Below are 17,452 nucleotides of genomic sequence, written 5' to 3'. Positions count from 1 at the left end.
TGACTAGCACGTGGCACTGGTAGCAATCCTGAGATTACTACCTTTGACGTCCTATTTCTTAATTTACCTCCTAACTCCCTATATTCAGCTTTTAGGACCTCATCCCGTTTTTTACCTATATCGTTGGTACCTATGTGCACCACGACAACTGGTTGTTCACCCTCCCCCTCCAGAGTGCCCTGCAGCCGCCCCGAGACATCCTTGACCCTTGCACCAGGGAGGCAACATACCAATAGGAGGGGGCCAAGGATAGATCCTTGGGGGACACCAGAGGTAACGATGCGGGAGCGGGAAGAGAAGCCGTTGCAGGTGATTCTCTGGCTACGATTAGATAGATAAGAATGGAACCAGGCGAGTGCAATAACACATGTACAACCCACATGTATCATCCCATGTTCTAGTGCTTCATTTATTACTGCCACCCCACCTCCCTTTTATCTTATCGCTTCGTGGTCTTTCTTTCAACTTCAAACTCGATAGGTCAGGCACCCACTTTGTCCAACTGGCAGAATATTCCTCAAAAACAGACACGTTTTGTCACCATTCTTACCAAGTTCATGTTGACGTTGGTTTGCTTCCTCACTGATCTGCAACTCTTGCACATCTCCTATCGGCTTCTCATCATGTCTCCGATTTTCACTTGGGGATTCTCAGGAGAAACAGAAGATCAACCAATGTTAATTTCTTACAAATAGTTGCCCGAGTCTGACATCCTTCTCTTTTCACAATCATAAAAATAGTTTCTAAAACCCTGAAATCTTTGTGCAGGCACATTCAAGAAAAAAAATCTTTCTAACTGATCTTGCAATCCGATATAACAACAGAAAGTGCTGGAAACACTCAGCAGGTCAGGCAGCATCGAGGAGAGAGAAACAGAGTTAACGTTTCGGGTCGTACCCTTCGTCCAACACGTGGAATATTCCTCAAAAACACCGACACATTTTCACCTTGATCAGGTTGACACCAGTTTGCACCCTCAGTATTGCCTGAGCAGCTTTTGGACAAAAGATGTGGACGATAATGTACAGCAGAAAGTAATCCAATTAAGAGGTTCTGATGACAGCAGTTTCTCACTATCATCTGCCCTATCTCTTTTCCGATATTCGCTAGTCTGTCATACTCTCAGTACAGTAATAGTTCCCTTCTTACTCCTTAGAAAATGGATTCAGCTTCTCCACCATCTCTTGTATCATCCCATGTTTGAGTGCTGCATTTATTACTGCCACCCCACATCCCTTCTGTCTTATTTTATCGTTATTCAATCTTTTGTTAAACTTGAAATGTTAAGCTTCCAGTCGTGCCATAGCATCAGTCACGTCTCTGCCAACGCTATTATTTCAAATCACCGAGCCCAGAGAGCATTTGGACCTCTTACTTATCAATTTTGTTCACGTTATTTTGTGCAATAACAACAACAACTTGTATTTATATAGCGCCTTTAACATAGTAAAACGTCCCAAGGCGCTTCACAGGAGTATTAAGAGAGAAAACATTTGACACCGAGCCACATAAGGAGAAATTAGGGCAGGTGACCAAAAGCTTGGTCAAAGAGGTAGGTTTTAAGGAGCTTCATAAAGGAGGAAACAGAGGTAGCGAGTCGGAGAGGTTCAGGCAGGGAATTCCAGAGCTTAGGGCCTAGGCAACAGAAGGCACGGCCACCAATGGTTGAGCGATTATAATCAGGGATGCTCAAGAGGCCAGAATTAGAGGAGCGCAGATATCGCGGGGGGTTGTGGGGCTCAAGGAGATTACGGAGATAGGGAGGGGCGAGGCCATGGAGGGATTTGAAAACAAGGATGAGAATTTTGAAATCGAGGCACTGCTTAGCCGGGAGCCAATGTAGGTCAGCGAACACAGGTGTGATGGGTGAACAGGACTTGGTGCGAGTTTGGACACGGGCAGCCGAATTTTGGATCACCTCAAGGTTACGTAGGGTAGAATGTGGGATGCCAGCCAGGAGTGCGTTGGAATAGTCAAGTCTAGAGGTGACAAAGGCGTGGATGAGGGTTTCAGCAGCGGATGAGCTGAGGCAAGGGCAGAGACGGGCGATGTTACGGAGGTGGAAATAGGCGTTCTTAGTTATGCTGCGGATATGTGGTCGAAAGCTCGTTTCAGGGTCAGATATGACACCAAGTTTGTGAACAGTGTGGTTTAGCCTCAGACAGGTGTTAGGGAGAGCGATGGAGTCCGTGGCTAGGGAATGGAGTTTGTGGCAGGGACCGAAAACAATGGCTTCGGTCTTCCCAATATTTATTTGGAGACAATTTCTGCTCTGTCGGACAAGCAGTCAGACAATTTAGATACCGTGGAGGGGTTGAGAGAAGTGGTAGTGAGGTAGAAGTGGTAGTGAGGTAGAAGTGGCTGTCGTCAGCGTACATGTGGAAACTGATGCTGTGTTTTCGGATGATGTCGCCAAGGGGCAACATGTAGAGGAGAAATAGAAACATAGAAGATAGGAGCAGGAGTCGGCCGTTCGGCCCCTCAGGCCTGTTCCGCCATTTAATGAGATCATGGCTGATCATCCAAATTCAGTGCCCTGTCCCTGCTTTCTCCCCATATCCCTTGATCCCTTTAGCCTTAAGAAATATATCTAACTCCTTTTTGAATATATTTAATAAGTTGGCCTCAACTGTCTTCTGTGGTAAAGAATTCCACAGGTTCACCACTCTCTGGGTGAAGAAATTCCTCCTCATCTCAGTCCTAAATGGCTTACCCCTTATCCTTAGACTGTGACCCCTGGTTCTGGACTCCACCGCCATCGGGAACATCCTTCCTGCATGTAGTCTGTCTAGTCCTGTTAGAATTTTATAAGTTTCAATGAGGTCCCCTCTCATTCTTCTAAACTCTTGCGAATATAAGCCTAATCGACTCAATCTCTCGTCATACGTCATTCCTGCCATCCCAAGTATCAGTCTGGTGAATCTTCGCTGCACTCCCTCCATGGCAAGAACATGCTTCCTCAGATAAGGCGACCAAAACTGCACACAATACTCAAGGTGTGGTCTCACCAAGGCCCTGTACAACTGCAGCAGGACATCCTTGCTCCTGTACTCGAATCCTCTCGCTATGAAGGCCAACATACCATTTGCCTTCTTAACCGCCTGCTGCACCTGCATGCTTACCTTCAGCGACTGGTGCACAAGGACACCCAGGTCTCGTTGCACTTCCCCTTTTCCCAATCTATTGCCGTTCTTCTTGTTTTTGTCACCAAAGTGGATAATCTCGCATTTATCCACATTATACTGCATCTGCCATGCATCTGCCCTATCACCCTACCTGTCCAAATCATACTGGAGTTTCTCTGCATCCTCCTCACAGCACACACGCCCACCCAGCTTTGTGTCGTCTGCAAACTTGGGAGATATTACATCTAGTTCCCTCGTCTAGATCATTAATATATATTGTGAATAGCTGGGGTCCTAGCACCGATCCCCGAGGTACCCCACTAGTCACTGCCTGCCACTCGGAAAAAGACCCGTTTATTCCAACTCTTTGCTTCCTGTCTGCCAACCAGTTCTCTATCCAAGTCAGTACCTTACCCCCACAATCCCATGTGCTTTAACTTTGCACGCCAATCTTTTATGCGGGACCTTGTCGAAAGCCTTCTGAAAGTCCAAATACACCACATCCACTGGTTCTCCTTTATCTATTCTACCAGTTACATCCTCAAAAAATTCCAGTAGATTAGTCAAGCATGATTTACCTTTTGTAAATCCATGTTGACTTTGTCCGATCCTGTCACTGTTTTCCAAGTGCTCTGCTATTACATCTTTTATAATGGACTCTAGCATTTTCCCCACTACCGATGTCAGGCTTACCGGTCTATAATTCCCCATTTTCTCTCTACCACCTTTTTAAAATAGTGGGGTTATATTAGCTACCCTCCAATCCATGGGAACTATTCCAGAGTCTATAGAATTTTGGAAGATGACCAGCAATACATCTACTATTTCTAGGGCCACTTCCTTAAGTACCCTAGGATGTAGATTATCAGGCCCTGGGGATTTATCTGCCTTCAATCCCGTCAATTTCCCGAACACCATTTCCCTACAAATGCTGATTTCATTCAATTCCTCCCTCTCATTAGACCCTATGTTCCCCAAAATCTCTGGAAGGTTATTTGTGTCCTCCTTTGCTTCTGTCTTCACAAAGGATGTATTTAATTGGTCAGCCATGTCTTTGTTCCCCATGATAAATTCCCCTGATTCTGACTGCAAGGGACCTACACTTGACTTCACCAATCTTTTTCTCTTCACACATCTATAGAAGCTTTTACAGTCAGTTTTTATGTTCCCTGCAAGCTTACTCTCATATTCTATTTCCCCCCTCTTAATTAATCCCTTTGTCCTCCTTTGCTGAATCCTAAACTGCTCCCAATCCTCAGTTTTGCTGCTTTTTCTGGCCAATTTATATGTCCTCTCCTTGGATCTTATGCTATCCCTAATTTCCCTCGTTAGCCACAGTTGAGTCACCTTTATTGTTTTATTTTTATGCCAAACAGTGATCAACAAATTCTGTAGTTCATCCATGCGGTCTTTAAATGTTTGCCATTGCCTATCCACCGTGAACCCTTTAAGTAACGTTCCTCAATCCATCCTAGCCAACTCGCGCCTCATACCATCGTAGTTTCCTTTATTTAAATTCAGGACCCTAGTCTCTGAGTCAACTACTTCACTCTCCATTTTAATGACGAATTCTATCCTATTATAATCGCTTCTCCCCAAGGGGCCTCGCACAACATTGCTAATTAATCCTTTCTCATTACATAATACCTAGTCTAAGATGGCCTGATCTCTAGTTGGTTCCTCGACATATTGGTCCAGGAAACCATCCCGTATACACTCTAGGAATTCCTCCTCCACAGTACTGTTACTAATTTGGTTAGCCCAATCTATATGTAGATTAAAGTCACCCATGATAACTGCTGTGCCCTTATTGCACGCGTCTCTAATTTCCCGTTTAATGCCATCCCCAACCTCAGCATTACTGTTTGGGGGTCTGTATACAACTCCCACTAACGTTTTCTGCCCCTTGGTATTTCTCAGCTCTACCCATACAGATTCCACATCATCAGAGCTAATATCCTTCCTTACTATTGTGTTAATCTCCTCTTTAACCAGCAATGCTACCCCACCTCCTTTTCCTTTTTGCCTGTCCTTCCTGAATATTGAATACCCCTGGATGTTGAATTCCTAGCCTTGGTCACCCTGGAGCCATGTCTCTGTAATTCCAATTACATCATATCCGTTTACATCTATTTGCGCAGCTAATTCATCCACCTTATTACAAATGCTCCTCGCATTAAGACACAAAGCCTTCAGGCTTGTTTTTTTAACACTCTTGGTCCTTTTAGAATTATTATTTACTGTAGCCCTGTTTGATTTACACCCTTGATTTCTCTGCCTTCCACTTTTGCTTTTATCCTTCCAGTCTTTTGTTTCTATCCTTGCTTCCCTTTCCTCTGTCTCCCTGCACAGTTTCCCAGCCCCCTGCCATTTTAGTTTAAACCCTCCCCAACAGCACGAGCAAACACTCCCCCCTAGGACATCGGTCCCGGTCCCGCCCAGGTGCAAACCGTCCAGTTTGTACTGGTCCCACCTCCCCCAGAACCGGTTCCAATGTCCCAGGAATTTGAATCCCTCCCCCTTGCACCATTCCTCTAGCCACGTATTCAGCTGAAATATCCTTCTATTTCTACTCTGACTAGCACGTGGCACTGGTAGCAATCCTGAGATTACTACCTTTGACGTCCTATTTCTTAATTTACCTCCTAACTCCCTATATTCAGCTTTTAGGACCTCATCCCGTTTTTTACCTATATCGTTGGTACCTATGTGCACCACGACAACTGGTTGTTCACCCTCCCCCTCCAGAATGCCCTGCAGCCGCCCCGAGACATCCTTGACCCTTGCACCAGGGAGGCAACATACCAATAGGAGGGGGCCAAGGATAGATCCTTGGGGGACACCAGAGGTAACGATGCGGGAGCGGGAAGAGAAGCCGTTGCAGGTGATTCTCTGGCTACGATTAGATAGATAAGAATGGAACCAGGCGAGTGCAATAACACATGTACAACCCACATGTATCATCCCATGTTCTAGTGCTTCATTTATTACTGCCACCCCACCTCCCTTTTATCTTATCGCTTCGTGGTCTTTCTTTCAACTTCAAACTCGATAGGTCAGGCACCCACTTTGTCCAACTGGCAGAATATTCCTCAAAAACAGACACGTTTTGTCACCATTCTTACCAAGTTCATGTTGACGTTGGTTTGCTTCCTCACTGATCTGCAACTCTTGCACATCTCCTATCGGCTTCTCATCATGTCTCCGATTTTCACTTGGGGATTCTCAGGAGAAACAGAAGATCAACCAATGTTAATTTCTTACAAATAGTTGCCCGAGTCTGACATCCTTCTCTTTTCACAATCATAAAAATAGTTTCTAAAACCCTGAAATCTTTGTGCAGGCACATTCAAGAAAAAAAATCTTTCTAACTGATCTTGCAATCCGATATAACAACAGAAAGTGCTGGAAACACTCAGCAGGTCAGGCAGCATCGAGGAGAGAGAAACAGAGTTAACGTTTCGGGTCGTACCCTTCGTCCAACACGTGGAATATTCCTCAAAAACACCGACACATTTTCACCTTGATCAGGTTGACACCAGTTTGCACCCTCAGTATTGCCTGAGCAGCTTTTGGACAAAAGATGTGGACGATAATGTACAGCAGAAAGTAATCCAATTAAGAGGTTCTGATGACAGCAGTTTCTCACTATCATCTGCCCTATCTCTTTTCCGATATTCGCTAGTCTGTCATACTCTCAGTACAGTAATAGTTCCCTTCTTACTCCTTAGAAAATGGATTCAGCTTCTCCACCATCTCTTGTATCATCCCATGTTTGAGTGCTGCATTTATTACTGCCACCCCACATCCCTTCTGTCTTATTTTATCGTTATTCAATCTTTTGTTAAACTTGAAATGTTAAGCTTCCAGTCGTGCCATAGCATCAGTCACGTCTCTGCCAACGCTATTATTTCAAATCACCGAGCCCAGAGAGCATTTGGACCTCTTACTTATCAATTTTGTTCACGTTATTTTGTGCAATAACAACAACAACTTGTATTTATATAGCGCCTTTAACATAGTAAAACGTCCCAAGGCGCTTCACAGGAGTATTAAGAGAGAAAACATTTGACACCGAGCCACATAAGGAGAAATTAGGGCAGGTGACCAAAAGCTTGGTCAAAGAGGTAGGTTTTAAGGAGCTTCATAAAGGAGGAAACAGAGGTAGCGAGTCGGAGAGGTTCAGGCAGGGAATTCCAGAGCTTAGGGCCTAGGCAACAGAAGGCACGGCCACCAATGGTTGAGCGATTATAATCAGGGATGCTCAAGAGGCCAGAATTAGAGGAGCGCAGATATCGCGGGGGGTTGTGGGGCTCAAGGAGATTACGGAGATAGGGAGGGGCGAGGCCATGGAGGGATTTGAAAACAAGGATGAGAATTTTGAAATCGAGGCACTGCTTAGCCGGGAGCCAATGTAGGTCAGCGAACACAGGTGTGATGGGTGAACAGGACTTGGTGCGAGTTTGGACACGGGCAGCCGAATTTTGGATCACCTCAAGGTTACGTAGGGTAGAATGTGGGATGCCAGCCAGGAGTGCGTTGGAATAGTCAAGTCTAGAGGTGACAAAGGCGTGGATGAGGGTTTCAGCAGCGGATGAGCTGAGGCAAGGGCAGAGACGGGCGATGTTACGGAGGTGGAAATAGGCGTTCTTAGTTATGCTGCGGATATGTGGTCGAAAGCTCGTTTCAGGGTCAGATATGACACCAAGTTTGTGAACAGTGTGGTTTAGCCTCAGACAGGTGTTAGGGAGAGCGATGGAGTCCGTGGCTAGGGAATGGAGTTTGTGGCAGGGACCGAAAACAATGGCTTCGGTCTTCCCAATATTTATTTGGAGACAATTTCTGCTCTGTCGGACAAGCAGTCAGACAATTTAGATACCGTGGAGGGGTTGAGAGAAGTGGTAGTGAGGTAGAAGTGGTAGTGAGGTAGAAGTGGCTGTCGTCAGCGTACATGTGGAAACTGATGCTGTGTTTTCGGATGATGTCGCCAAGGGGCAACATGTAGAGGAGAAATAGAAACATAGAAGATAGGAGCAGGAGTCGGCCGTTCGGCCCCTCAGGCCTGTTCCGCCATTTAATGAGATCATGGCTGATCATCCAAATTCAGTGCCCTGTCCCTGCTTTCTCCCCATATCCCTTGATCCCTTTAGCCTTAAGAAATATATCTAACTCCTTTTTGAATATATTTAATAAGTTGGCCTCAACTGTCTTCTGTGGTAAAGAATTCCACAGGTTCACCACTCTCTGGGTGAAGAAATTCCTCCTCATCTCAGTCCTAAATGGCTTACCCCTTATCCTTAGACTGTGACCCCTGGTTCTGGACTCCACCGCCATCGGGAACATCCTTCCTGCATGTAGTCTGTCTAGTCCTGTTAGAATTTTATAAGTTTCAATGAGGTCCCCTCTCATTCTTCTAAACTCTTGCGAATATAAGCCTAATCGACTCAATCTCTCGTCATACGTCATTCCTGCCATCCCAAGTATCAGTCTGGTGAATCTTCGCTGCACTCCCTCCATGGCAAGAACATGCTTCCTCAGATAAGGCGACCAAAACTGCACACAATACTCAAGGTGTGGTCTCACCAAGGCCCTGTACAACTGCAGCAGGACATCCTTGCTCCTGTACTCGAATCCTCTCGCTATGAAGGCCAACATACCATTTGCCTTCTTAACCGCCTGCTGCACCTGCATGCTTACCTTCAGCGACTGGTGCACAAGGACACCCAGGTCTCGTTGCACTTCCCCTTTTCCCAATCTATTGCCGTTCTTCTTGTTTTTGTCACCAAAGTGGATAATCTCGCATTTATCCACATTATACTGCATCTGCCATGCATCTGCCCTATCACCCTACCTGTCCAAATCATACTGGAGTTTCTCTGCATCCTCCTCACAGCACACACGCCCACCCAGCTTTGTGTCGTCTGCAAACTTGGGAGATATTACATCTAGTTCCCTCGTCTAGATCATTAATATATATTGTGAATAGCTGGGGTCCTAGCACCGATCCCCGAGGTACCCCACTAGTCACTGCCTGCCACTCGGAAAAAGACCCGTTTATTCCAACTCTTTGCTTCCTGTCTGCCAACCAGTTCTCTATCCAAGTCAGTACCTTACCCCCACAATCCCATGTGCTTTAACTTTGCACGCCAATCTTTTATGCGGGACCTTGTCGAAAGCCTTCTGAAAGTCCAAATACACCACATCCACTGGTTCTCCTTTATCTATTCTACCAGTTACATCCTCAAAAAATTCCAGTAGATTAGTCAAGCATGATTTACCTTTTGTAAATCCATGTTGACTTTGTCCGATCCTGTCACTGTTTTCCAAGTGCTCTGCTATTACATCTTTTATAATGGACTCTAGCATTTTCCCCACTACCGATGTCAGGCTTACCGGTCTATAATTCCCCATTTTCTCTCTACCACCTTTTTAAAATAGTGGGGTTATATTAGCTACCCTCCAATCCATGGGAACTATTCCAGAGTCTATAGAATTTTGGAAGATGACCAGCAATACATCTACTATTTCTAGGGCCACTTCCTTAAGTACCCTAGGATGTAGATTATCAGGCCCTGGGGATTTATCTGCCTTCAATCCCGTCAATTTCCCGAACACCATTTCCCTACAAATGCTGATTTCATTCAATTCCTCCCTCTCATTAGACCCTATGTTCCCCAAAATCTCTGGAAGGTTATTTGTGTCCTCCTTTGCTTCTGTCTTCACAAAGGATGTATTTAATTGGTCAGCCATGTCTTTGTTCCCCATGATAAATTCCCCTGATTCTGACTGCAAGGGACCTACACTTGACTTCACCAATCTTTTTCTCTTCACACATCTATAGAAGCTTTTACAGTCAGTTTTTATGTTCCCTGCAAGCTTACTCTCATATTCTATTTCCCCCCTCTTAATTAATCCCTTTGTCCTCCTTTGCTGAATCCTAAACTGCTCCCAATCCTCAGTTTTGCTGCTTTTTCTGGCCAATTTATATGTCCTCTCCTTGGATCTTATGCTATCCCTAATTTCCCTCGTTAGCCACAGTTGAGTCACCTTTATTGTTTTATTTTTATGCCAAACAGTGATCAACAAATTCTGTAGTTCATCCATGCGGTCTTTAAATGTTTGCCATTGCCTATCCACCGTGAACCCTTTAAGTAACGTTCCTCAATCCATCCTAGCCAACTCGCGCCTCATACCATCGTAGTTTCCTTTATTTAAATTCAGGACCCTAGTCTCTGAGTCAACTACTTCACTCTCCATTTTAATGACGAATTCTATCCTATTATAATCGCTTCTCCCCAAGGGGCCTCGCACAACATTGCTAATTAATCCTTTCTCATTACATAATACCTAGTCTAAGATGGCCTGATCTCTAGTTGGTTCCTCGACATATTGGTCCAGGAAACCATCCCGTATACACTCTAGGAATTCCTCCTCCACAGTACTGTTACTAATTTGGTTAGCCCAATCTATATGTAGATTAAAGTCACCCATGATAACTGCTGTGCCCTTATTGCACGCGTCTCTAATTTCCCGTTTAATGCCATCCCCAACCTCAGCATTACTGTTTGGGGGTCTGTATACAACTCCCACTAACGTTTTCTGCCCCTTGGTATTTCTCAGCTCTACCCATACAGATTCCACATCATCAGAGCTAATATCCTTCCTTACTATTGTGTTAATCTCCTCTTTAACCAGCAATGCTACCCCACCTCCTTTTCCTTTTTGCCTGTCCTTCCTGAATATTGAATACCCCTGGATGTTGAATTCCTAGCCTTGGTCACCCTGGAGCCATGTCTCTGTAATTCCAATTACATCATATCCGTTTACATCTATTTGCGCAGCTAATTCATCCACCTTATTACAAATGCTCCTCGCATTAAGACACAAAGCCTTCAGGCTTGTTTTTTTAACACTCTTGGTCCTTTTAGAATTATTATTTACTGTAGCCCTGTTTGATTTACACCCTTGATTTCTCTGCCTTCCACTTTTGCTTTTATCCTTCCAGTCTTTTGTTTCTATCCTTGCTTCCCTTTCCTCTGTCTCCCTGCACAGTTTCCCAGCCCCCTGCCATTTTAGTTTAAACCCTCCCCAACAGCACGAGCAAACACTCCCCCCTAGGACATCGGTCCCGGTCCCGCCCAGGTGCAAACCGTCCAGTTTGTACTGGTCCCACCTCCCCCAGAACCGGTTCCAATGTCCCAGGAATTTGAATCCCTCCCCCTTGCACCATTCCTCTAGCCACGTATTCAGCTGAAATATCCTTCTATTTCTACTCTGACTAGCACGTGGCACTGGTAGCAATCCTGAGATTACTACCTTTGACGTCCTATTTCTTAATTTACCTCCTAACTCCCTATATTCAGCTTTTAGGACCTCATCCCGTTTTTTACCTATATCGTTGGTACCTATGTGCACCACGACAACTGGTTGTTCACCCTCCCCCTCCAGAATGCCCTGCAGCCGCCCCGAGACATCCTTGACCCTTGCACCAGGGAGGCAACATACCAATAGGAGGGGGCCAAGGATAGATCCTTGGGGGACACCAGAGGTAACGATGCGGGAGCGGGAAGAGAAGCCGTTGCAGGTGATTCTCTGGCTACGATTAGATAGATAAGAATGGAACCAGGCGAGTGCAATAACACATGTACAACCCACATGTATCATCCCATGTTCTAGTGCTTCATTTATTACTGCCACCCCACCTCCCTTTTATCTTATCGCTTCGTGGTCTTTCTTTCAACTTCAAACTCGATAGGTCAGGCACCCACTTTGTCCAACTGGCAGAATATTCCTCAAAAACAGACACGTTTTGTCACCATTCTTACCAAGTTCATGTTGACGTTGGTTTGCTTCCTCACTGATCTGCAACTCTTGCACATCTCCTATCGGCTTCTCATCATGTCTCCGATTTTCACTTGGGGATTCTCAGGAGAAACAGAAGATCAACCAATGTTAATTTCTTACAAATAGTTGCCCGAGTCTGACATCCTTCTCTTTTCACAATCATAAAAATAGTTTCTAAAACCCTGAAATCTTTGTGCAGGCACATTCAAGAAAAAAAATCTTTCTAACTGATCTTGCAATCCGATATAACAACAGAAAGTGCTGGAAACACTCAGCAGGTCAGGCAGCATCGAGGAGAGAGAAACAGAGTTAACGTTTCGGGTCGTACCCTTCGTCCAACACGTGGAATATTCCTCAAAAACACCGACACATTTTCACCTTGATCAGGTTGACACCAGTTTGCACCCTCAGTATTGCCTGAGCAGCTTTTGGACAAAAGATGTGGACGATAATGTACAGCAGAAAGTAATCCAATTAAGAGGTTCTGATGACAGCAGTTTCTCACTATCATCTGCCCTATCTCTTTTCCGATATTCGCTAGTCTGTCATACTCTCAGTACAGTAATAGTTCCCTTCTTACTCCTTAGAAAATGGATTCAGCTTCTCCACCATCTCTTGTATCATCCCATGTTTGAGTGCTGCATTTATTACTGCCACCCCACATCCCTTCTGTCTTATTTTATCGCTATTCAATCTTTTGTTAAACTTGAAATGTTAAGCTTCCAGTCGTGCCATAGCATCAGTCACGTCTCTGCCAACGCTATTATTTCAAATCACCGAGCCCAGAGCGCAATTGGACCTCTTACTTATCAATTTTATTCACGTTATTTTGTGCAATAACAACTTGTATTTATATAGCGCCTTTAACGTAGTAAAACGTCCCAAGGCCAAGGGAAGCATTCTCCCAGCATCCACCCTATCAAGCCCTGTAATAATTTTGTATGCTTCAATGAGATCCCCTCTCATTCTTCTGAATTTAAGAGAATACAGGCTTAGTTTATTCAATCTCTTCTCATACGACAGTCCCGCCATCCCAGGAATCAATCTCGTGAACCTTCATTGCACTCCCTCTATGGCAAGTATATCCTTCCTTAGGTAAGGAGACCAAAATTGTACCTGAAAAGGTGGTGGAAGCGGATTCCAATAATAATTTTAAAATGGACTTGGACAGGTACTTGAGGATGAGGAACTTACAGGGTTGCAGACAAAAAGCGGGGATGTGGAACTAACACGACTGCTGTTTCAAAGAGCCAGCACAGGCACGACGGGCCGAACGGTCTCCTTCTGTGCTATGAGTTTTTGTGATTCTACGCTGAGACGAAGGACAGTAGGTTTTCTAGACGGATGAGCTAAAATTGGACAAATCTATCATGAATACCAAAAGGTATTGAGTGAAAAGATCAAAGATTGTGCGGCACAAATAGTTGTTTGTGTTAATTGGTTCGTTAGTTCAGATCAATGAGATGCATAAATTACGCAGTCTGCATATATTTTCCACATTTAAACAGGAACCACACACCCAACTAATGTAGCCTGCTGTATATATGTAATGGTTTCCGTTTCTTACATCACAGACATCATGAAATATGGTTTCGCTTTCCTTCCCAATGATCTGCACACAGTGCGAGCAGCCAATGGGACTCATGGTCAGAATTATCTTGGCTCACGGGGCAGTCTCTGGGAGCTAAAAGCAAAGACAGCAAGCGGCGGCTGTAGCTTTCAAACTTTACGAGTTGCAGTAACTCGGGTGGGGCACAGGGAATCACTTCATATTCTTTTAATGTCACACCTGAAAGGTCAACTCTCCACAAATTCTGCCCTGCCCCCGCAAGAGTGTTTCCGGCGTTTGGGTGCATTTTGTTTCGCATTTCCAGCAACTGCAGTTTTAATTTTGTTGTTTAGCAACTTCGCAGCCACCGGCAACTCCGTCACCAACTCGGCCACTTCCTGAAAAACTCACTCAAGACAAACGCCGCCCAGCCCTCACTCTCCGCGCCCCCAGCTGCCACTCTTCACCTTCCTGCTGGAACTCCATGCTGTCACTGAGGTTATCGCCAACCTTTAGCAAGGCAACAATGCGATCATTCGTCCAGCGCCCCGCTCGCCCCCGAACCAGCAGACCTCCACTTCCGCCTCCGCAGCGGGACGGCAGCCAGCGCTTATTTCCGCCCGGAATGTTTACGAGTGAGAACGCGGCGACTCGCCTGCCAAAGCCGATGGGGTGAGGGAGTTGTATTCGGACGGACTGCGGGGCACAGTGTACTTCCGGTAACCTCCCGATCGGGGCAAACAATCTGGAACTGGACTGAGACCCAATGCTTATTCCATGGGCCAACTGGATTAAAAGAAAGACTTGCATTTATATCGCGCCTTTCACGACCACCGGACGTCTCGAAGTGCTTTAAAAACATAGAAAAATAATAGGAGTAGGCCATTCGGCCCATCGAACCTGCTCCGTCATTCAATATGATCATGGCTGATCCTCTATCTCAGTACCATATTCCCGCTCTCTCCCCATACCCCTTGATGCCTTTTTGTGTCTGGAGCCAATGAAGTACTTTTGAAGTTCAATCACCATTGTAATGTGGGAAATGCGGCAGCCAATTGGCGCACAGCAAGCTCCCACAAACAGCAGTGTGGTAATGAGCAGATAATCTGTTTCTGTTATGTTAATTGAGAGATAAATATTTACCAGGACACCGGGGATAACTCCCCTACTCTTCTTCGAAATAGTGCCATGGGATCTTTTATGTCCACCTGAGAGAGCAAACGGGGCCTCGGTTTAACGTCTCATCCAAAAGACGGCACCTCCGACAGTGCAGCCCTCCCTCAGCACTGCACTAGGAGTGTTAGCCTAGATTTATGTGCTCTAGTCTCTGGAGTGGGACTTGAACCCACAACCTCAGTGCTACCTACTGAGCCACAGCTGACAGGATTAGGGTTTCCAGGCCATTTTGTTCTGCAAATGTTAAATGAACTTACACAACTTTTGCACACATGCCAACTTAAACAAAAAATCTTGCAAAAGCTGAGGGGACAATCAAAAATAAAACCTTTATATACACCTAGAACTTGCTTTAAAAAACACAGAAAATGGTACAATCAGCAGTTCAGGCAGTATTGTGGAAAAAGGAAGGTACATACCAGGAGTGCAGACCACCCCACTGACCATGTACCCATGTAGGGCAACCCATCCCAAGCACCACCCCACAATTTAGAACCTGCTTTAATACAATAGCAAAATACTGTGAATGCTGGAAATCTGAAATAACAACAGAAAATGCTGAAAACACTCAGCAGGTCAGGCAGCATCGAGGAGAGAGAAACAGAATTAACGTTTCGGGTTGATGCTGCCTGACCTGCTGAGTGTTTCGAACCTGCTTTGTTGGATTAAGTAACTGCAATTGATAGGAACAGGATTAGGCCATTCAGCCCCTCGAGCCTGTTCCGTCATTCAGTGGGATCATAGCTGATCTGTATCTTAACTCCATCCACCTGCCTTGGCTCATACCTTTAATACACTTGTCGAGCCAAAATCTATTAGTCTCAGATTTAAAATTATGAATGGAGGTGGCAACTACTGCTTTTTGTGGGAGACAGCTGTTCCAGACTTACACTAACGTTTGCGTGAAGAATTGTTTCCCAACTTCTTTCCTGAATGGCCAAGCTCTGATTTTAAGTTTATGCCCCTTGTCCTTGACTCCCCCACCAGCAGAAAAAGTTTCTCTCTATTTACCCTATTAATTTCTTTCAAAATCCTAAAAACCTCAATCAAATCACCCCTTAACCTTTTATATTCCAGGGAATACAATCCTAGTTTATGTAATCTCTCCTCATAACCTAACCCTTGGAGCCCCAGTAACAGTCTGGTGAATCTGCACTGTACTCATTCCAAGGCCAATATATCCTTTCTAAGGTGTGATGACCAGAATTGTACACAGTACTCCAGATGTGGTCTAACCAGGGCTTTGTATAGCTGCAGCAAAACTTCCTCCCTTTATATTCTGGCCCTCTAGTTATAAAGGCTAACATTCCATTAGCCTTTTGGATTTTTTTTTGTACCTGACTAATACATTTTAGTGATCTGTGTACATGGATCCCCAAATCTCTTTGGACCTCCACTGTTCCTAGCTTTTCACCATTTAAATAATACTCGGATCAATCCTTTCTTGGTCCAAAATGGATGACCTTACACTTACCTGTGTTGAAATCCATCTAACACAGTTTTACCTATGACCCTTTGTAATTTTATGCTCCCATCTACACTCATTTCTATGCCACCAATCTTTGTGTCATCAGCAAACTTGGATATATGGCTCTCTATTGCGTTATCTAAGTCATTAATAGTTGAGGCCCCAGCATAGGTCTTGTGGGACACCACTAGTCACTCCCTTCCAATTCGAGTACATACCCATTATCCCCACTCTCTGTCTTCTACCGCCTAACCAATCTCCTAACCAAGTCAATAATTTGCCTTCAATTCCATGAGCTTTAATTTTAGCTAAGTCTCTAATGTGGAACCTTATTGAATGCCTTCTGGAAGTCCATATAAACTACATCCATAGACATTCCCCTGTCCACTACTTTAGTTACTTTCTCAAAAAATTCGATTAGGTTCGTTAGACTTGACCTACCCTTTACAAATCCATGTTGGCTCGCTCTCATCAGCATAAATTCCTCTAAGTGCTCAGTCACTCGGTCCTTAATTATAGATTCCAATATCTTCCCCACAACAGATGTGAGACTAACTGGTGTATAATTTCCTGATTTCTCTCTCTCACCTTTTTTAAGTAATGGAGTTACATTTGCAATTTTCGAATCTAAATGGACAATCCCTGAATCGAGAGAGCTTTGGAAGATTATGGCTAAAGCATCTGCAATTTCCTCACCTACTTCCTATAAAATCCTGTGGTGGAAACCATCAGTACCTGGGAATTTGTCAGTCTTTAGTGCCATTATTTTTCTATTCAATTTTTATTACGTGGGTTGTCAGGATCTTTTCACAACTTGGCCCGTTTTTATGTGAAAACAATGGGCCATAATTTGCTGTAGCAGGACATCTAATGGTGACTGCCATTAGTTTGACTTTCCCTTGCACGTTTAGGTTTTTTGTATGGCAAGTTGCTGAAAGTGCGAGCTGATAATGTTGCAGCGAGGAAAACAGGGCATCTGGGACCTGAGTGAACAGGACAAGTGACTGCGTATCTCCTTAACCAATCAGATTGAAGAATTGTGACATTAACAGCGCAAGGACTGAGCAGGAAGTGTAAATTAGAGTGGGTGGATTCAATGTCAAATCAGGTACAGAAAGAGAAAGAAAGAGAGAGAAAGACTAGATTAGATTAAAAGAGAAAAAAAGGGACAGAAAGGAAAAGTAAAAATTATATTCTCATTTAAAATTTAACATTTAAAAAATCTCCAACAACAATTAAAACATGAAGGAATGAGACTCCACACATGTAATAGTTAATTTTCAGTGCCAG

At 44.5% G+C, this 17,452-nt stretch overlaps 1 protein-coding gene across 2 annotated transcripts in view; it reads right to left on the bottom strand.

Annotated features, from left to right (window-relative positions):
• LOC147121756 (uncharacterized) overlaps positions 1-14,129 on the bottom strand; it is a 50,572-nt gene extending 36,443 nt beyond the window's left edge. For both annotated transcript variants that reach the window (XM_085982248.1, XM_085982249.1), the window contains exons 1-4: positions 13,986-14,129; positions 11,951-12,049; positions 6,251-6,349; positions 551-649 (exon numbers count right to left, since the gene is read on the bottom strand). In XM_085982248.1, coding sequence (XP_085838374.1) covers positions 551-649; positions 6,251-6,349; positions 11,951-12,049; positions 13,986-14,004 — 316 coding nt within the window. In that variant the 5' untranslated portion in view covers positions 14,005-14,129. The remainder of the gene's footprint in view (positions 1-550; positions 650-6,250; positions 6,350-11,950; positions 12,050-13,985) is intronic.
• Between the last annotated feature and the right edge of the window lie 3,323 nt (positions 14,130-17,452).

The sequence above is a fragment of the Somniosus microcephalus genome, chromosome 3 (genome assembly GCF_052327205.1).
Source record: "Somniosus microcephalus isolate GS21.2 chromosome 3, FLI_Smic_1.0, whole genome shotgun sequence".
In the NCBI taxonomy this organism is placed as follows: domain Eukaryota; kingdom Metazoa; phylum Chordata; class Chondrichthyes; order Squaliformes; family Somniosidae; genus Somniosus; species Somniosus microcephalus.
Note: the sequence above shows the minus strand (reverse complement) of the source record. Positions and strands in the feature narration are given on the sequence as shown.